At 36.0% G+C, this 21,917-nt stretch overlaps 2 protein-coding genes across 19 annotated transcripts in view; one reads left to right on the top strand and one right to left on the bottom strand.

Moving 5' to 3' along the window:
• Positions 1-372: 372 nt before the first annotated feature.
• Positions 373-17,387, bottom strand: sgce (sarcoglycan, epsilon). Of its 4 annotated transcripts, XM_051873190.1 has the most exons (12): positions 17,215-17,385; positions 11,773-11,895; positions 11,298-11,455; positions 9,700-9,772; positions 7,553-7,751; positions 6,328-6,490; positions 4,753-4,967; positions 4,131-4,157; positions 2,907-3,095; positions 1,893-1,936; positions 705-742; positions 373-620 (listed from the first exon to the last, which is right to left on the bottom strand). In XM_051873190.1, exons 1-12 carry the CDS (start codon positions 17,249-17,251, stop codon positions 570-572), a joined length of 1,317 nt encoding a protein of 438 aa, XP_051729150.1. In that variant the 5' UTR covers positions 17,252-17,385; the 3' UTR covers positions 373-569. The 4 variants fall into 4 exon arrangements, with proteins under 4 accessions (XP_051729150.1, XP_051729151.1, XP_051729152.1 ...); XM_051873191.1 differs by lacking the exon at positions 4,131-4,157 and having other exon boundaries at positions 17,215-17,386; XM_051873192.1 differs by lacking the exon at positions 705-742 and having other exon boundaries at positions 17,215-17,383.
• ppp1r9a (protein phosphatase 1, regulatory subunit 9A) overlaps positions 13,412-21,917 on the top strand; it is a 66,088-nt gene continuing 57,582 nt past the window's right edge. For 12 of the 15 annotated variants that reach the window (XR_007926567.1, XR_007926566.1, XR_007926568.1 and 9 more), the window contains exon 1: positions 20,237-20,447. The gene's annotated coding sequence lies outside the window, so the exon portion shown is untranslated. Of the gene's footprint in view, positions 15,882-20,236; positions 20,448-20,471; positions 20,573-21,917 lie in introns of those variants that run through there. The other 3 variants (XM_051873169.1, XM_051873177.1, XM_051873170.1) reach the window with 3 other exon arrangements.

Consider the following 21,917-nt stretch of genomic DNA (forward strand, 5'->3'; position numbering starts at 1 on the left):
AGCAAACATGAGCCAATCTTGTTATGTAGTGACATGTGTATTAATTTATTTATCAAAACATATTTACTCATATACTGTAAGAGAAAAAAACGAACAATATCAACCTGTTCAGATCCCATTAAATGTGCCTTCATTAGTGGTAGACCAAAAACAACTGGTGTTTGACCAAAATAAAGTGAGTTTGTTCACTCGTAAAACAAAATTAGAACATTTGACTCCAGTTCATATTTAAAGGTACACTGTAACTTCTGGCGCTCTAAAACTGCATGCGTCTTGCGGAAGTACACTAGCCGGATCTACTTCTCTCTTTTCATGTGTAGTGATTCAGGATTCATGTGTTGTTCATTCGTAGTGATTAAGACAAAAACACGGTTTGAAAGATGACTCAAAATTACAAGTGTACCTTTAATGTTGATACTATTTTAAAGTATTCTTTTAGTGTGCCCATCTCAATATTAGTTCCGACACTGAATATGTGCATGAGAACAAAAAGGCATCGAGCTTGAAGCTACAGCTACACATGCACATTTGGCAGGATTAAACAGGTACAAAAGTGAAGCCACGTGAGATCACAGGTTTAGAGCTTCGGCCACTTTTCTCTCCTCAGGAATACCATTTACCTATAATGAGAGGAACATTTTAGAAACAGTTTATTTGATTCTTTTTAAAAACACGTGATCGCAGATGCAAAGAGTAATACTTGCCTCTAGCCTCCGAAAAGTCGACATACAATAATTATCTCCTTTGTTAGCATGAATGAATGAACAGTATGTTAGACAGGAAGAGATTTCACAGACGTCTGATGGCAGTTCATTATGTGGACACTGGGGGTCGCCAGAGTGCAATGGCGTGAGAAAAACACTCTTTTGGCGCTAACAAGCTACTGTCAGGATTTACTAAAAACGCAGAGAAAAATTAGCGATGACAAGGCGTGGACAGTTAATTTTTGCGGCTGACCTTATTGAACATGCATTTGTAGGAGTTTCTCTTTCAGACACAATATTTATGGGAGGTGATTTAAATGAACCACTAAGGTTAGCGCCATTTACCGCCTAAAAAAGCATGTCTTAAAGGGTTAGTTCACCCAAAAATGAAAATTCTGTCATTACTCACCCTCATGTTGTTCCACACCAGTAAGACTTTCGCTCATCTTCGAAACACAAATGACAATCTTTCTGATGAAATCTGAGAGCTTTCTGTCCCTCCATAGACGTCTACACAACTGAAACTTTGACGCTTCAAAAAGTTCATAAAGAGATTGTAAAAATAATCCATATGTATTGAGCGGTGAGAGACTTGATTGCTTTATATATTGAATTTAGCTTCTTTTTATGTTCGCTGATCAATGTTTATGTGAATAAAAGCCTAAATTAAATCTGTTCATCACATAAAGCGATCAAGTCTCTTCAGAAAATCTGGACTAAACCACTCAATTCATATGGATAAGTTTTACGATCTCTTTATGAACTTTTTGAAGCATCAAAGTTTTAGTCGTGTAGCTGTCGATGGAGGGACAGAAAGCTCTCAGATTTCATAAAAAAGATCTTCATTTGCATTCCGAAGATCAACGAAAGTCTTGCGGGTTTGGAACGACGTGAGGGTGAGTAATTAATGACAGAATTTTCATTTTTGGGTAATTGTCAGTAAATCACCCGCAGAACTTTCCACTCCCAACGGCGCTTATTGGATTATGGTCTCACACTAATTTGCCCTAAAACACCAAAACTGCAATTAACATGGCTATCTGAAAGGAGAATGACCACAGCTCACATTTGTTTTTGTTTTGTTATGTTAAGAAAAGTTAAAATCTATTTCTGTCCCATCTAGTATCAGGTGCTGTTCGTATCAATGGGATGGAAAGCTTAGGCATCAGTATTGGATTCTGCACTTACCAGAGATCTGCTGCTGTGGTATTTGGATCTGATTTTGAAGATTTCTGTGAATAAACACAAAGCTTTGGTCAAGATGGACATTACTAGCACTCTAGGATTTAGAACTGATTTCATTAATTAAAAATGCCAGAATGATGTTCAGTTGCGTTTCCACATGCGTTAAAAGAAATCAAAATTCTTGCACAAAAGAGACATTACAATCAGACTCACAAACAAATGAACAAATGACTCTGAGTCGGTTCTTTTTAATGAATCGGATTACAACTTAAAAGGATAGTTCACCCAAAAATGAAAATTTTGTCAACATTTACTCACCGTTAAGTTGTTCCAAACCTGTATAAATTTCTTTGTTCTGCTGTACACAAAGGAAGATATCTGGAAGAATTTTTGTAACCAAGCAGATCTTGCCTCCCATTGACTACCATAGTATGAAAAAAATACTATGGTAGACAATGGGGGGGCGAGATCTGCTCGGTTATAAACATTCTTCCAAATATCTTTCTTCTTTCTTTGTTCTGCTATACACAAAGTAAGATATTTGGAAGAATGTTGGTAACCAAACAGTTTCTGGTCCCCATTGAATTCCATAGCATTTTTTGATACTAAGGAAGTCAATGGGGTCAATCAGCTGTTTGGTTCCAAACACTCTTCAAAATATCTTCTTTCGTGTTCAGCAGAAGAAAGAAATTTATACAGGTTTGGAACAACTTGAGGGTGAGTAAATGATGACAGAATTTTCATTTCTGGGTGAGCTACATCATCTTAGCACATAATTTTAGGTCAATCTTGCTGATGATAATACACATATGTTGTTTTGATCTGTTCTAAGCTCTCTAACTCCTCAGTGAGTTAATACCAGAGTACTGAGTGATTCAAGCTTGTTTTTAAAGACATAAACATTGGATTACAGTAACCTACTTTCTCGACTCTTCTTCTTAAACCAGATCCGCCAATCTCAAACAGGAATTGTGCCTTACTTTCCACCCAGAATTAAAGAAAAACTAACAGACTCACGTCTGCGTCTGCATGAGCGGCATGCTGGTGGTCTCGTAGTTGTCGGGGTGGATGGGCGGCACCACCTCTCCGCTCACAGGGTGGAAGACCGGCAGTGTCGAGAGAGGCCATGAGATCTCCCGGTTCTTAGACATGCTGCGAAGTTCCTTAGTAGACTTCTGAATGGAGCTGTGGTGAACCAGCTGAATACTGGGAATGGAAGGAACAAATAAATGACTGTTTTTAGCAAAAATTATAATATAGAATATCTGACATTTCTATGCAACCGATTAACATTTATGTAAACAATGAAGTACTAAGCATAACGCGGGGGTCAGGGTTATTATCTAAAACTAAAACTATTAACATTTCTGGGCCGCGTGTCCCAAAAGCATCATAAGCCTAAGTTGATCGTACAACAATTGCCAATAATGGTGTCTACGATCAACTTAGGCTTATGATGCTTTTGGGAAACGTAGCCCTGTAAAATAAAATAATAAAATTAAATTAAATTAAAAAAAAATATATATATATATATAATAAAATAAAAATATTAGTTAGAAAAACCTAAACTAAATAATAATTAGAAATCTTGCCTTGGCAATTACCTGAAATAAGATTAAGCTGAAACACTAAAATTATTAACAGAAAATAAAAATTAATAATAAAACTAAAACTAAGGGGGAAAAAACTAAATAGCAATATTTAAAAACAAACAAAAACTAATAAAATGACTAAACTAAAATTAACATGAAAACTAAAAATAGAAAAATAAAAGCTTATTTAAAACTTTAATAAAACTAAAATAACACTGGTTGGGTTATTATTTATGTACTTCGCAAAGGGCTATTGATGAATATTTAAAAATATAAAAATAAAAGCTTATTTAAAATATTAATAAAACTTTAATAAAATTAAAATAACACTGGTTGGGTTATTATTTATCTACTTCGCAAAGGGCTACTGATGAATATTTATGTCTTTTATCACACTACCTCATTCCACAGTATGAATTATTTACAATTATAATAAGCTGGCATATATCTCTGTCACTGAAGCAGCTGCCCATTGATGACTCCATGGAGACACAGAGGTGAATGGATGAATGAGATGGAAATGAAAATGTCACCATGATGAAGGATCTGAGATAACAAAACGTAGGAAAGGGGGACCTATCAGAAGAAAGGAAAAAAGATCCAAAAAGGAGAAAGAAAAGGCCAAGACCACAGGAGAGGGAACACTTACTCTGGTGTTTGCATGTTTCTTTTTTCCCTAGAAACAAAACAAAATGACTGAATTAAATTCTAATATTAATAGTTAAAGACAACCACACAAAAGCCAATGGAGAGCGAGTCAGGAGGGGAATGGAGGGGTGCAGATGGATCAACTGAAGTCTGATGATGATCTCCTTCAGGCTGAGCTTTGATGGTGGGTGACATCATCAGGAAACACACTGGGATTGGCTGATCATGTGGACGAAACATCTGTCGGAATGGCTCTAAATACAACAGATGGAACCTTTGGACTGAGTGTGCTTTGGTTAATGATTAAATGGTAAAAAAACTGATGCTTGATGAAGATGGTAAGCTGCTTTTTGGCAGGGATGGGACCCTGTCTTGCCTTTCAGAATTTGACTTAGGCGGTACACACATATTCTAAAAAAGCCCTTGTGATCTTCGCTTAATTCATTTCAAAAGACGCCATACTGGCACTACATGGTCTATTATGATTAAAAAAGTATCTATCGTTTACATGTTGATCATTAAACAATGGCCACTCACTACAAGTATTAAGTATAAGAGCAGTTTTGCGCTTGCTTGTGTGTGAAACTTTCACTTTCATCAAGAGGTTAGCACAGCGAACTTACACCCCTTCCCGTCGGCAGCACATGGAGTAGGCAAGGATGATGAAGAGGACCAGGGCGACAGCTGAGGGCACCGCCAGGGTGATCAGGAAGTCAGCGAAATAGTCTCTACTTTTCAGTGACTCAGAAGGGGGGTTGTACTCGCCAATGTCTGGCAGCACACCTATGCCCGGGTCTGGACGGTTACTGCGCACTGGAACAACCTTAGTGATGTCCACCTTCAAGAACAAAGACAAACGGGGCTCAGTATAAAAAAACACTTCACACTGTTACAGAATGAATATATTATGTGTAAGTTCATGTACAAATGTGTTTCTCCAAAAAATCAAAAAAAAATTCGCAAAAATTATTTTGAGGTACACTACCGTTTGTACGTAAAGTTTGGGGTTGGTAGGATTTTTTAAAAATGTTTTTCAAAGTAGTCTTTTCTGCTCAGCAAGCCTGCATTTATGATCCAAAATACAGTAAAAACTGTAATATTGTGAAATATTATAATTTAAAACATCTGTTTTCTATTTTAATATATTTAAAAATTATTATTATCTTCAGTGTCACATGATCCTTCAGAAATCATTTTTAATATGCTGATTTGATGCTCAAGAAACATTTCTTGTTATTATCAATGTTGAAATCAGTTGTAGGAATTTGTGGGAACTGTGATACATTTTTTTTTTTCAGGATTCTTTGATAAATAGAAAGTTAGAAAGAGAGAGAACAGCAATTATTTGAAATAGAAATTTTTTGTAACATTATAAATGTCGCTTTTGATCAATTTAATGCATTCTTGCAAAAATAAAATATTAATTTCATTTTAATTCTTGACCACAAACTTTTGAACAGTAATGTATAAAAAATTATGTTTTTGATGTCCAATATTTTTCTTTTGCTGTCTAACATTTGATGCATCTGACATTAAGCTTATATTTACTTTATCTCTATGCTGTTGATTAAGAATTACCAAAATTTTATAAATAAAATAATTTGAAACATTTAATCTTTAATTGTGCAATTAGCATCAAAGTAGCTAGTTTTAAATATATTTTATTTTTAAAAAAAATAAATAAACTAGAATATATATATATATATATATATATATATATATATATATTCTAGTTTATTTATTTATTTTTTAAATAAAATACATTTAAAACTAGCTACTTTGATGAAACAGTGCTCAAATATATATATATATATATATATATATATATATATATATATATAATTAGAATTTTGCTTTAAATAAATATTTAAAAAATTCTATTATTCAATAATGGTGGGAGTTGTAAATGATTGTTCTGTTAAATATTTAAAAGCTATAATGTCTTTCTCATTAAGTCAGTTAATAGTAAAGTTACTTTTGACACATACAGCTAAATGTTTTTATACCAAAAATTGGATATACAGTAAAGTTGGAGTAATATGTGAGCTGAGATGATGTAAAAATGTAAAATAAAATAAATAATCAAAACAATTGTCCCTGGTCTTGTATACATATATAAAAGTGCCTCTAAAATCAAATGCCATGTTTATTTGCACACAACAGTGGATTCTATGCTGGACTGGAGATCTGGCGCTCACCAGAGAGATTTTGCACCAGTCGATGTGGAACTGAGCTCTGAACTTCTTATCGCAGCTGATGACAGGCTCCATCTCCTGACTGCAACGCAACTGGTTCTGTGGGGTCTCTACCTCTCGAAGGCACGACGAGAACTGCACGTCTGCTCCCACCATCACATACACTCTGTGAACATCACAGAGGCTTAATGAAGAGCAAGGTTTTAAGCACAAATATGTTCACAAATATTCATTAAGCTGAGTTTGACAGTGAATTAACACTTAACATAACCATGATGCACAGAAATAAAGCATTAAAACAACAATAGGACTAGATGGATAATATACATATTCTGTCTGCCAAGATGAATATGTTTTCTGCTCTGAGACCTTCTAAAATTCCTTCATCTGGAACATTTTATCTTCTGAAAGGGGGACATAAATATTTGATGAACAACTTATGCCAACGCATGAGGGAATTCCTCTAAAGAAATGTGAACCGAGACGGGCAGCCTCTATCCTTACGTAAATACACCACAGCTCGATACAGAGTGTTCTTCTGCCTTCTGGGAAAGGATGTTCTCACTTTCATGAGTTTTTCTCAAGAACGTTACATTTCATATTTGTTGATATATATCACAATATGCTCAAGTTCTGTGCCAAAAAGCTGATTAAAGGGGACTTTAATTATGCTTTTTTTACATTTTCAACTTTCTTAAGTGTGTAATGTTGCTGTTTGAGCATGAAAAAGGTCTGCAAAATCACTCCAAAGGGAGTTATTCTCTATATCAGTTTCTGAACTCCCTGAAACGGCTCCATTGTAGTCTTGAGATTTCTTCTAGGAATGAACACGTCACAATATTCCTCATTTCTATAATTCCCGTCCAAGGCATACACAAAAAAAGGGGATGGGGCCTGGTTGAGTGGGTTAGCAGTGCGTTAAAACTTGCAGCTATGGTAAGGGGTGTGGCATTTCCCAAACACGCTCGAAGCGGTTGACCAATCACTGCCAATCAGAGAAAACTGTTCTTTTCAGAAGGAGTGGCTTCATAGAGACAGGAACTAAACAGAGCGTTACTGACAGACTGGAAAAAGAGGTGCTGCAAGAATGTCAAATATGTGTTTTTTGAACGTTTAAGCATGAAAACTTTCTAGTAGACCCAAAAAACAAAATCTAGACTTTGTAAAAGGTCATAATAGGTCCCCTTTAATTACATTTATTTCAGTGTACAGTATATTTAAGTCTTACCCCTCTTTCAGGTCATTGATGGGTAAAGGCACTCGTCCACCCCGGTCCAGCGCTGAAGTGATGTTGATGGCGTTGAGTCTCTCTGGCTGCCACACGTTCTTGACAGCACCGAGGAAATCTCCCAGCACCTCACTGGCCAACATCTCCTCAACGTTCATGTTCTTGATGAAGAACTCGGCCTGATAGGGCAAGGGAAATTCTGCCAGAGAGCAAGAGAGGAAAGATATGAGCATATCTTCCTGTATGCAATTAGAAGTAACCCAAACTAGGTTACGTAACAGTTGGATAATAAGTTGGCTATCATTTTAAAGTGTTCATTCTGGACGAGATGGCAGATGGTGGACTGCGTCACAGTGAGGACGACACATCTGTACTGAAACAGTTGCTCAGCTTAAAGCTAAACGCAGAAAATGAACTGGAATTTCAGAGCATTCAATGTAAACGGATCTGCCAGTAGAAGAGACGGCAAATACAGTCAAACCAAAATTTATTCAGACACCTTGCACATTTCATTTATTATTACAGTTTATTCACTATAGTTTAAAAAAATGGTAATAAAATATGACAAGATCTGAGTTAAACTGTGTCAGAAAAAATTTATCTTAATTATGTCAGATAACACTTAAGCAAAACATGGTCAGGTCAAAGTGTCTGAATAATTTTTGGTTCCAAATTTTTATCAGTTTTACTGGTAGTCCACTGTATGAAGAATTTTTGGGTGTAATATGTCACAGTTTACTTCATTTTGCTATCCTCACTTACATAAATGAACTATAGTGTCCTGCACCCACTAGTAAAAATATATCAAAAATGTCTGAATAATTTTTGGTTTGACTGTATTTTAAAATATTTTCCCGAATATAATGTGGTGAATATAAATCAGCTACTAAAACATACAAACAAATGACGCTATTAACTGTAGGCCTCTAATCGTGGTTATTCGCTCTAATCACAATTATTTGAGATAAACGCAATAATTACGCAGTTTAATTTTCAATCACATTTTGCCTAAGAATATAAAAAAAACTTGTAAAGTACACAAAGATAGTCAAAGGTCTTCCTTTGTACGAAATGAAGGTTTGTGGGTTTAATCAGATTGCATTACAAAGTATTCTAATTAATTATATAAATATTAATTTTCACAGCATCAACGTAAACCATATGGGCCTATTTTATTATAATTGTATTATGTGCAATTCCAAGTAAATAATAACATATTAGGCTTACGCTGTAAGTGAGATGAAAAAATTAGCCGTTTAAAATATGTTTTTATACAACTTTTACAACAGTATTACTAAAATAACTTTAAATCAATGGGTCTCATGCGTACGCACAAATTTGTGTGTGAAATCTGCGTATGAATGTTTTCACAAACAAATGATGATTCACCAAAAACTTTTGTACTAAAATTTATTCTAAATTTACGAAAAAATGTAGGAACAACTGAAACCACACATATGCAAAAAGCACTTACATTTCATCTTATCGCCACTATAATTACATACTATATTATATCTAAAATTATATAATAAATAATACCATTTAATTTAATGCTAAATATATTTCATCACATACAGTGAAAGAAAAGCTGCGTTATAGCTTCAGCTGCAAGGTTTCTCTGAATAAAGCAGCAAATATACGCGTATGTACAGCTGGCTAATCAGAGGTTTGTAATCTGGGTCTGTTTTTGAACTGGTTTTGAGAATGGCACACTTGGCATTGCTCGAGGATCGAGCGTGTCTGCATAGAGCGATGAAAGGCTGTAAAGGAAAAGTTGTGCGGAAAGCCCTTATATGGAGATGGTTTGGGCGTGTTTTATGCAAATGACTAACCTCGTGCATGCGGCCGCTCATTTAGAATTCTCCAAATTCACTAACATTAGAACGAGGATTAAGAACAAATTCATGTGCAAAATGCACGTGTTGTGAATTAGGCGGAGATTTTTCATGAGAAGTTCTCCTGTGCAAAATAATCCACGCAATTATTAGTGAATAAGACCCAATGTCTGGCTGGTTTATTCTTACACAAATACATGTTTTCCATACTTTAGGATTAAGGTTTTCAGTCAAACAATAGACTCTTTCATTTAACATATGGCTGTATGTTATAATGAGATTTGCTAGATCAAAAAAGTTCTCGGGTCTCACCTTCTGTAGACATGATGTTTATGACCAAGTTGTGCCTGGCAGTTTCAAAAGTGCGTTTATTATACGCGGTAATCTGCAACACGCAAGAGGAAAAGTTTAAGCCCGGCTCAGGACAGCTTTACATTCATACCATGCAGAGGATGTCAGAACCAGATGCAAACACATACAGTTTCTCAAGGGTAAAGAAGAATAACAAAGCCAAATCCTTACATGAATCTAAAGCCTGAACAATACACAAAGAGGAGATAAGCATTCTTATGCATACACATTCAACTTTGCCCTTTTACTTTCTATTTTCCAAGCAAAAAATGATTTGACTACTATACACTTATTTGCTACAAACCAGGGCCGTAACCACCATAGACACTGAACATAGTCCCCCCATTAGTTAGAAATGGCCAAATTGTCTCCCACAATATTTGATATTCTTGATGCTGCTCTGCTGCACTCCATTACACACTTCTCTGTTTGCTGTATTAGGATGAACAAAAAGTTTTAAAAGTTACATTTTTAGGCTAGTCTGCATCAGCAGCCTAACAGCGCTCGTCAGTGTCAAAATGATTGAGATGGCCAATCAAATCAAAGAAGGCAGGGCTTAATATTCACAGAGAACGAGTGCAAATTCCAACGCAATGCTTTAGTTTTAACGATGGAAAAAAATGTGGTAAGATATAAGTAGCTAAACATTTATTGTTTGATAGCTCTTTTATGATAGAAATGTTGACTGACAGTAATATCAAGTGATGCAAACTTCTCAACTTTTTTATCAAATTTCGCCGTTTTAAACTGAAAATATGTGATGCATAATGTGATGAGACAAGGAACGCTTTGCGTTTCCGACATATTAGACATACAAATAAGTATAAATGTGTTAATTTTTTAAAGGTGCAGTGTGTACATTTTAGCGGCATTTAGCAGTAAGGTTTGCGAAATGCAATACAGAGAAGCTACGGTGGCCAACACAGGACAAAGATGTCATCGTCTGAGACAGCAGAGAGTTGACAGTCAAGCAAACGCACTCTATAGAGCAGTTTGGCCATTTAGAGCTACTGTATAAACATGGTGGCACAAAATGGCAATTTAACATGTAAGGGGACCTGCGGTGTATGTAGATAGAAATGTCTCGTTCTAGGTAATAAAAACATAACAGTTCATTGTGTAAGGTCTTTATACACCACTGAAAACATAGTTATGTATATTATATTGCATTTTTGATCCTCCTAACATTTACACATTGCACCTTTAATATAAAATACTATTTACAGTTAGACCTAAAACTGATTTTACCATTCTTATTTGGTCCCCCCTGAATGTTCAAAACATGGTTACGGCCTTGCTACAAACTATACACTACTGTTCAAAAGTTTAGGATCGGGTTAGGGTTGTTTTTGAACAGCATTTATTTGAAATAAAAATCTTTTGTAACACTATAAATGTCTTTACTGTCACTTTTGATCGATTTAATGCATCCTTGCTGAATAAAAGTATACATTTCTTTCAAAGAAAAAACCTTAATGACCACAAACTTTTGAACAGCAGTGTATATGAGGTCAGATGCAATGGTAAACAAATTCTAATAAGTCTACATTATAACACACCTCGATGATGGTCGGCTTGCCCACATGCTCAGCGGTCGGTGATCCATAGAGGACTCCATCACTATGCGGGGTTCTTTGAATGTACCGCAACCATCCAGGCCTGTCTGGATAGCCTTTAAGGTTAGTGTTAAATGTGATGGGGTCGTTACTCGAATCACCTGAAATGAAAAAATAATTTTCAGAAGCCTTTACTTAAGCAGTAAGGTATGAAAGGTTGTGCTTTATTGGCAATTGTGCCTTAACAAAAAGGTTGCTGAGAAACAAAAATATTATTGAGACTAATATTCATTATATTTGTTATGTGACATGTTTCCTTAGAAGATATAGGCCCTTAGACCCTGACTAATATGACTAAGATTAATATGTTTGATGTGCAGTGATATGCAAAGTACAAGGTGAACAGGTTTTTCATAAAAAATAAAAATGTATTCTGTATAGACATATTATTGACTAAGTAGTGGAGTAATAAGTATACCTGCTTTTGGATACGGTGGGAACTCTCCTTTAAAGTATTCTCTCTCTAGCACATGAACGAAAAGCACTCCGGCAGAAGGATAAACGTTGCGATCCGCGTGCGACTTAGAGAGGATGGTGACCACTGGTGCAGATAGAAATGACAAAAGAGTTATTAAGTGCAGTGTAATGTGGCAGACAAAATCCCTCACTGTACATACTAAAGGATCCGCACATACAATAAAGAAATAGCTATTAAAAAGATTATATATACCGTTCAAAAATTTGGAGAATTTTGGGTAATATTTTTCTTAAGAATTTAATACTTTTATTTAGCAAGGACAAATTAAATTTATCAAAAATGTATAACGTTACAAAAGATTTCTATTTCAAATGCTATTCTTTTGAACTTTCTATTCATCAAATAATCCTAGAAAAAATCTATCAAGTTTTCCAAAAAAAATATTAAGTAGCACAACAATTTTCACATTGATAATAACAAGAAATGTTTCTTGAGCAGCAAATCAGCATATCAGAATGATTTCTGAAGGATCATGTGACACTGAAGACTGGAGTAATTCAGCTTTACATCACAGGAATACATTACTTTTTAAATATATATTCAAATAGAAAATTTTAAATTGTAATGATATTTTACAATATTACTGTTTTTATCAAATAAATAAAGCCATGGTGAGCAAAAGAAACTTTAAACACAATAAAAATCTTATCGGCTCCAAACTTTTGAACGGTAGTTTATATATATATATATATATATATATATATATATATATATAAAAATATATAAACCTTAATTATGAACATAACATTGTCATATTAACTTACAACAAAATTAATTAAAAATACGATTTTGTTGTTTCATAATAAATTATTCAATGTTGAGACAGACAGACATGTTACAATTTAGGCATATTATTTAGAGCTTAATAATGTAAACTATTAAAAAAAAAAGATTTATTTTTGGCATTTTGGCGTTTCCTTTATTATGACAGGAACTCAGGACACCCATAGCGCAACTGTGCTATATTTCGTTGCGCTGCCCACGAGGCTACTGTCACTGACAAATGTAAACTCTTTTTTAACTTAATTTTTTATTTATTTTTAATACATTTATGTAACAGGGGCATTTCTTTCTTCTAAAAATGATGTGGGAGTGTGTAAGAATGTGTTATGTGAGCGAGTGGGTGAGTGTGTCTTGGGCATTAGAGTCTCACTGGCTGGTGGACAGTAGTACAGTGAATCACAATCTCTAAACACTCAAACACTCACACGCCACCCCCCACCCCTCGCTTTCCACAACAACCCCTTTTTTTTCTGGCTCAACACATACTTACACACACTATTATTTAAGAGGAAAGAGCTATTTTTTCCCCAGCAGTTTATAATAGATACTGGAGAGATGGTTGTCAGTGTGCTTTCTCAGTCTTTTTCTTTTCTCACTTTGAGTCAGTTGGGAGGAAGCTGGTTTTGAATCTCCACAGGGGATGCACTACAGAAACGCCAGATTTCTTCACAGTTTTAGATACAAAACAGCTCCTAGTGCATCACTCAAGGCAAAGAGTGTGCTTACACGGAGGCAGCAACTCGCTCAAACACATTGTAAGCTGATCGGAACAGCACAAACCAAGGGTGATCACAAGACATCTGGAAGTCCAGATTAAACACAGAAATGGATTACACAAAAAGAGCTGACATAAATATGAACACATAAAGATCAAATAATCTTTTGATACATCTACAAACAAACTAAACTGCTGGTCCTGTGGATTAGAACCAGCCTATCTCATAAATTCATACACACCAACATGTTTAATGCCTGTAAGAGTCTATAATGTGTGCATCAACTATATTTAATGTATATTTACATAAAGGATATACATTTCATATATTTGTATTTAAATGTGTGTATTATTTACATTTGTATATAAATTAATAAAATAAATGTTTTTTTTATGCAAATTATGCCCTATTTCCAAAAGTCATCACACTTTGCTTAACGCAATGTTACGCTATTACTGCTGCAAAAAGCAGGCTGTAAACTGAGTGTTTTGTACCTTTTCTATCGATTGCTGATACAATGCAGACAATTAAACAACACTATCAGCAAGCACAATTTATTCTTAGTGAATTCCAAAATTATGTCCATCTATAAAGGCCTGCTTACACCAAGACGAATATTTGGTATAAAAAAAATTGTGTGACAAACACAATTTGATTGAAGGGGTGTTAAAGGAGACCTAATATACCCCTTTTTCACAAGATGTAATATAAGTGTCTGGTGTCCTCAGAATGTGTCTGTGAAGTTTCAGCTCAAAACAGATAATTTATTATAGCTTGTCAAACTTTCTCCTATTTGGATGTGAGCAAAAATGCGCAGTTTTTGTGTGTATCCTTTTAAATGCAAAAGAGGGCGGAGCTTTAACAGCTCGCGCTTCGGTTGCTCTTCAGCAACAAAGCTGGAGAATCTCACGCAGGCAAAATGAGGATTGTCAGTAACGGTGTTCAGCCTTACATTGTTCAAACCGGAGTCGGACACTGATGGAGAGACTCAGGAAGAAGTTGCAACTTTTAGAATGAAACTGGACGTTTCTGAATGGTTAGTGGATAAATTCATGTAGTTGCTGTGGAGTTGATTCAACTCATCAACGAGCATGTGCCGTCATGTTAATCTTTTGTGCAAATTCAGCGTTGAACTGAAAAAAAAAAAAAACAGTGAATCCAAAATCGTCCAACTGATGCTAACTGCCAACAGTCAGCAGACTACATTGCATCCCTTCTCAGATGTTACATGACCTTACAAATGCCAACTGAACATGTTCAAACTTCAAACATGTCAAACACGTTTGAAGTCTTCAAACACATTAACTTTGTCTCAAAACCTAGTGAGGTGCCCTACCTAGTCAGCATTTTGAACATCATAGGAACATGTACCATTTTGGCTGTCTGGCTAAGACATGTTCATGAACAAGTTCAATCGGTCAAAACAAGCACCAACCAATGCCAACAGACACAGACAGACACACTGATCCGACAAAACCCAACAAAGTGTCTGTTGTGGTATGAATTGACCTTTTGACTTCCTTTCTTCTTCATGAGAAATGGGTGTCGAAACAGAAAGTTGTGCTGCACTTTGTGTCTCGGCATGACTGGGTATTTCTGCTTTTCTAAGCTGTAAGCTCAGTTTTTAAGCATGTGATAACATGCACAAATTGAACCGATTTTTTGCTCCAAACATTCGTTTTGGTGTGAACAAGCCTTGAGAATACACAACAATCTGCGTTAATGTGCAGATATCACAGAAATCCACACTGAAGGCACACATTAATGCACTGTTATGGGCTTGCTGAACAGCTGCGTCTTTACTAATGCTTTTATCCATGGTGGGGGTATTGATCTGTTTCTGTGGGGTTGATGGCTGTGGTTTTGTACGTATGCACAGATGCATGCTTTGAATAATTGGAGTGCCAGATGGTTTATTCTGTCACCCTGTGGGCGACCTTAGCCCAGAGCCTGATATAGCGCAAAACTACATCCCAAACCCTCTATAATGATTCTAATACTATGTGAACTCAAGGAAAACTGAAGGTGATGCACAACATTATATTCTAATAGATCAACCATTAACAGTTAATGCCAAACTTTGCGACACTAAGTAATGGCAGAGCGAACACGCACATGCGCAAACTCACACAAATTACTGACGGGCCCTTCAGTAGGAATGGCTAATCCTGGTTTATGATTTTATGGGCTGACCTTGGTTGAGCCAAATGAAGATATTCATCATGTGCTAACTGAGAAAAGACACTTTCTCTTTCGCTCCCTCCCTTTCCGTGACACAGACAGGGATGTCCTACTGAACTGTCGAATCAGCTCTGTGCTGACTTCTCCCTTCCGGTCAAGGGGAATTCATGCACTTTACGGTTCACTGGGAAGGAAAAAAACAGTGCAGACTAATTGCATGATAGTGAAGACGTCAAACTGTTCAAAGTACTGCGCCTGGAAGTCAATGTTATGCACAAAACTGGGTCAGCCTGTCATGATTAAGCTGTAGCCGGGAACACACTCAAGGTGAAGTGAGAGAATGCTTTTCTCAAGCTGTCCACTTATCAGGTAATGCTGATTTTCATTTTGATACATTTGTGGACACATTAATTACACATTAATATAATGCTAAATGTATCATGCAGATCAAACATTTTATGTCAAACTGTAAAGCATTTAAAAAAACATGTTATATATTAGAGGCTGCAACACTAGGCTACAGCATGTTATAGCCTAATATACAAGTAGTTTTGTTAAAGGAGTAGTTCTTCCACTTCTATTTCAAAAGAGTCAATAGGAAGGTGAATTATACAGGTTGGCGATTCAGCAGGTTGGCAGGTGTTAAGCCCAAAAAGCTTTGCACAGGAGAGTGCTGTGCATGTGTTACAATCACTTCAAACACATTGGCTTTGTCTCAAAACCTAGTGAGGTGCCTACCTAGTCAACGTTTTGAACATCACAGGAACATGTACCATTTTGTCTGTCTGGCTAAGCGTTCCTATAATGCCCAAAAAGCTTCTGTATAGGTATTTCATAAACAAATCAGTGTTTTAATGAATCTTTAAAGTGAACAACTCTTTCTAGTTCACTTGACTCATCTTTTTTATTCACCTACTGTATATCTCTCCTTTTTAAAATATATGTCTGTTTTAGGTGATCACTGTTGTTATCGTTCTTGATAAAAGTAATTCACAGCAGTTGACAAAATCGAGAAAACAATGATAGATCTGCTTTGTTATTTTCTAGTGTCTCCTAGTCGATTTGTTCCTGTAAAGAACAGATAAAAACATTAATCATGTAGAATAACATGCACAGAAGGCCACTAAATGAATCAGTGAACCATTTAAAAAGATTTGAGTCACTGGAATCACTACTAGACAGGCAGCATACTAGTTTTTGAGACACATCCAGCCTTTCCAATCACTCACCACCAGTCTGAATCACAGATCTCTGTTTGGAGGAGATTAAAGCCAGGGTTTGGCCGTCTATGCCACTGACAGAACGAACAATTGTGGCTTTTACAACGGACAAAGAGGAATAATAGAGGAAAAAATGTCATAAAACAATTTACTAAGAAAAACGGCGTCGTAATCTAACAAGAAATTCCTGTCAAGGCAAAAGAACCAAGTGTATTTATGTATGTTGCTTACAATTAGCTACAGTATAATACCAATACGGAATGTATAAAATAATATATTACTAGTGGAATTCGCTATCTTAACGTCAGTTACACGTAATACTGCTGATATACCGTCTTTGAATTAACGATTAGCTGCCAGTCGTGTTATCCAATGATGTAATGAGCACGAGAGCTATTCCGTTAGCCAGCAGGCTAGCTATCATCCAACGGAAAAGAACAAGTATTTCTCCCAGTGTCGTCGTCTCAAGTCTGTATACGTACCCACTACGAGCCCCACGAAAATGCCAATCGAGGCCATCGTTCACTTGCCGCAGTGACTCTTAACATCACACATTTGAAGTATCGCTGGTGGTCCTCGGGATGTGACAGTGACAGCCATAAGCATCATCCTCCGCTGCGCGGATTCCTCCCACTCACTGAAGCCGATGGGCGCTGGTTGGCTGAAAACATCTGGCGCAGATGCTGGAAAAAAAATTACAAGCTATATTTACAGGGAGACCCGGTTAGGACGGAATGGAAAACATATGTAGCACATACCATACAAGTAAATATTTTTTTAAATGCAAACCGAATATGTTGTTTAGTGTAGCTATAATGTATTAGATGTTTATATAATTTAGCCTAATATAGCTTACTATACTAGTATTCTGTAAAATTGACTAAGAAACTTTGCTTCAATTATTGTCAGTTCAGTCAAATACATTTGCTTTGGGAGAATTTAAGTTGTTATCTCTCTCATTTATAATATAATTTAACCTATTGTTAATTTCTTTTACAATAATACATTCACAATAATACATTTCAACACTTTACTAGGATTTGAAGTCTTTCTTGCTGAGATTTTCCTTACTGTAAAATATTTAAAACTTATAAATAATGCACTCTAAAAACAACCCAAGTTGGGTTGAAAATGGACAAACCCAGCGGTTGGGTTAAATGTTTGCCCAACGTGCTGGGCAGTTTTATTTAACTCAACTATTGTTTAAAAATGACTATATGTCTGGCTTAAAATGAACCCAAAATAGGTTGGAAATTAAAAATCAGACACATAATTATTAGAGGCAACAATAATAATCAAAAGGTGAACATTTATTAATAAGCAATTCAATAAATGTTTATTGTTTAATTATTATATTTAATAAATGTTAATTTCCAACATTTTTGGGTTCATTTTAAGGAAACAATACAGCAATTTTTACACAATTGTTGAGTTAAATGAAACTACCCAGCAGATTGGGCAAACATTTAACTCAACTGCTGGGCTTGTCCATTTTCAACACAACTTGGGTTGTTTTTAACCCAGCATTTTTTAGAGTGTACGATTAACAAGTTAAGCAGTATTATGATCTTATTTTTCGTACTGATTGAGATGTCCTTTGTTTACCTGTTTGTATTTCCCCTTTTCCTTTCATTTTATTTTTTTTTTTTTTTACTTAAAAAATAATAATAAAATAAAAACAATAATACTTTATTATATATTATATTATACAATTTTAAATTGGCTGAAAAAGTTCAATAAGCAGATTGTGACAGATTTTGGTAACGCTTTATTTTACAGTGCAGTAGTTACACATTACTACATGTACTTACTATAGTAATAACAGTAAATTATGCATAATTACAAATAAATAACTAACCCTAAACCAAACCCTAACCCTAACTGTAACTCTATAGTAAGTACATGTAGTTAATTAATAGTTCTCAGTACTTATTTGAGTAATTACAATGTAACTACGGCACTGTAAAATAAAGTGTAACCTATAGATTTTTTTTAAATTGGTGACTTAAGTACACAGTATGACCACTGAAGTGTGATTTATTTATTTGGTTTCAGCATTCCCTAAATATAATATCAGATAAGTGCTGTACAAATGAAGCAATGACAGAAAAGCAACCTCTCTCCTAAGGATAATGCACAGGAGGCTCCTCCCCCATCCATCATGCCCCATAAGCTCTAAAGATGACAATGAGATCAGGTCTATTAAAATGTATTCAACCCCCTGTGGAGAGGCTGAGCACACAGATGGTCATGACCACTTGCACTGTGTGCACAATGCCGCACAACTGGACGGTCTATAGTGACCTTCTGTTGGATCTGTGTCATTTTTTTTTGTACCTCATGAACAAAAGTGCAACCAGGCTGCATCTTGTGCCATCAAGATTTTAGGTTGCTAAGCAACATCTCCAGACAACCTCTGACAGGAATACAAGCGGATCAAGTGTTATGCAATAAATAGTATTTAAAAAAAAAAAAAAAGGTGTAACAGAATATTTCTGTTGTCAATTATGCAATTATCTGCAACACAAGTTCTTAGGCGGTATTTGGGCTGAAGACAGAATAAATAAAATAAAAAAATGAAACAAATAAGAAGTTAACAAATTAAATTATACATCACTACCGTAAATATAAATATGCCAAATTTACACTGCAAAGGTGGCACAGAAGCACTTCCAAAATGTCATTTAGGTGTCTTTACACAGACGTTTAAAGGTGGCATAATTGCATTTACACAGCAATTTTAACTGTATACTTTGATACCAGGGGTTGAGGTGGGTCAGAGCAGGCATAATTTAGACTGGCTTTTATGCAGCATTGCATCTTTACACTAAATTTTGTGCAGGCACAGAGCAGCCTTAACTTGGCTGTGTAAAGATGCCTCTATAGCTAGAAGAATAAATATCCTGTGTTTCGCACTCTTTGAATAATTAAGTTTTTTTAACGTTTATAATTCATATTTCGTCCTCAAAACACTTATTAATGGCTTTATGCCACGTGTATGCTGCAAAGGCGGCACAGACGCTGCATCTGAAGTGGCATATAGCTAACACAAAAAAGTGCATTTACAGACTATTTATTGCTGCACAGAGGCAGCATAAATGCATTTACATGGGAATTAAAATTGAATGATCCTTCTTATCACCACGTGGCCTTGTATCACCCCAGCACGACCACTATAGTTATTATGCTGCGATTTTAATCACTTTCTTTCCTTTGCCAGACTGCAGTTTGCTTGTTCCCCCTCTACACAGATTACTGGACCGAACCATTTTTGAAAATTAAGGTTACACACCTGTCAATTGTTGAAGCTCTCAAAACAACAGCACATAGTCGAGTAACCGTATTTGTTGAGGTAAATACATGAAGAAATACGGAAATGACTGATAGTTTGACTCTGAATGGTGTTGTGTATCAACAACACCCCTACTAAGGGAATGGCGGCATCACCCCTCGCCTGCAATGGCGTTGTCTAGCTGCGCGCTCGTGTATGTGTGTGCGTGCGCGCGTGTATATGTGTGTGTGTGTGTGTGTGTGTGTGTAAAGCCCGGCTTGTATGTCAAATTGTGTCAATTGTCTGGTAAGGTCCTGCATGGCAGCTTGATGCTAGTAGCGAGCTGAATTAAAATGCTGTTCAATGCAATTCCCCTTTGGTTAATGATTTAAAGCGAGGACACATTTATTCCTGGGACATCTGACATTACATTTGAAGGCGTAGGTAAGTGACTCTTTTGTTTTGGAGCAACAACAAGGGAGTTAAGCAATACTTGCGCTACTTCTGCTTTTTGTTTACGCATGATGTTATGCTAGCTGTGGCTAGATACACTCGCTGGAATGAACTAGGTCTGTATTTTTTGAGTGTTTATGGATACTGGGTTTGTAGGATGGAGCTGTCAGTGATGCAGGCGATGTGATGTGATGCGCGTAACGTTACTGGTTGTTCATCATCTCTGAATAGCGCAATGATCGCACTTTTGCTAAATGCATATTTACATTTGCAGTTTCGCATTTATTTGCGTTATGCATTGTTGTGAGAGTTGAATGTGGGTTGTTATCTAACCAACATAAACTGTTTTTACATTATGCATGTCGCGCGCACAGTTATATTTTGTCCTTGTGTTGGGCTGAAATGTGCATCTGCCTTTCCGTGCTTTTATTATCCGTATTAAATATTAATGTGGGATTGATTTTAAATACATTCCGGCAGCCTAAAATGCAGCGGCTGTCTGCGGTGTACACGATGGGTGATGGAAGGCAAATCTAATCTGTGAGTCATATCGAGATCTGCGTCGAAAACACATCGGTGCATCAACAACATCGCGCTGATATTGAGTGCTCCGTCGGCCCTTATGGCAAAGTGATGATCACGCATAATGTTCAGGGACCAGGGCGGTGGACTAGAGCCAATGCAAAGGCATTTTCCAGCATCCGAGTCCTTTTTGAGGCGTTGTGTTTACAAACTGATGTGCAGCAGAGTTGCTTGTTTTCATCTGCCCTGCTGCTGCTGCAGCTGCTGTTCAGTAGGCTATAAAAACGAATTTTGGGTAAACTGAAAAAATTAAATTGCTTTATTTAATAGAAAAGTCCAGAGTGGACTTATAAGGTACATGCCCACCTGTGTGGCCAAATAAAGCCACGACACATTTGTCATGTTAACGCGTTTACATTGTATTAGGCGCTTAATATTTAATTCGGATTCATTTTTGATTAGTCAGCATGACTAGCCTAATTAAAGAACTGCTGATCAAACTGGAGTTTAGTGTCTCAATGTCCATTGAACAATATCCAAACATTCGCAGTATGGATGTTACTTTAATTTTACCATGGTACCTCTAATCGGTTCCTCTATCTTAAAGTCAGTCAATTTCTCTCACACACAGCATCTATTTGGACGCTTTCACAGGTCATCATATCAACTCTATATTGCTTTGCCAATGCAGAAGGCTAGTTGTGAGACTTATTTTTAGGCTTTGTAGTAGGCCTACCTATATTGTTTCTCAGTACAATGAATTGTGAAGTTTTTGAATTAAAAGGATGTGTTCTGAGCACGGTGAATTCAGTTAATGCTTTTTATAAGAAGTTCTGTAAGGTTCTTATCTTAGTGAGCTTATTAGGAACAATAGGGGTCAATGGAGTCGTTTCTAATAATCCCACTTGACAAAAAAAGTTATTTTTCTGTGATTACGAT

Source organism: Ctenopharyngodon idella, chromosome 19, assembly GCF_019924925.1.
Source record: "Ctenopharyngodon idella isolate HZGC_01 chromosome 19, HZGC01, whole genome shotgun sequence".
In the NCBI taxonomy this organism is placed as follows: domain Eukaryota; kingdom Metazoa; phylum Chordata; class Actinopteri; order Cypriniformes; family Xenocyprididae; genus Ctenopharyngodon; species Ctenopharyngodon idella.

What these genes read in the sequence shown, in the direction of transcription:
- sgce (XM_051873190.1), bottom strand. Translation starts at nt 17,251, where the DNA reads ATGGCCTCGATTGGCATTTTCGTGGGGCTCGTAGTGG. An exon ending in GCAAGCCGACCATCATCGAG is followed by an intron (nt 9,773 to 11,297) that starts GTGTGTTATAAT and finishes TGCGTGTTGCAG; the next exon opens with ATTACCGCGTATAATAAACG. An exon ending in CGACTTTTCGGAGGCTAGAG is followed by an intron (nt 621 to 704) that starts GCAAGTATTACT and finishes CTCTCATTATAG; the next exon opens with GTAAATGGTATTCCTGAGGA.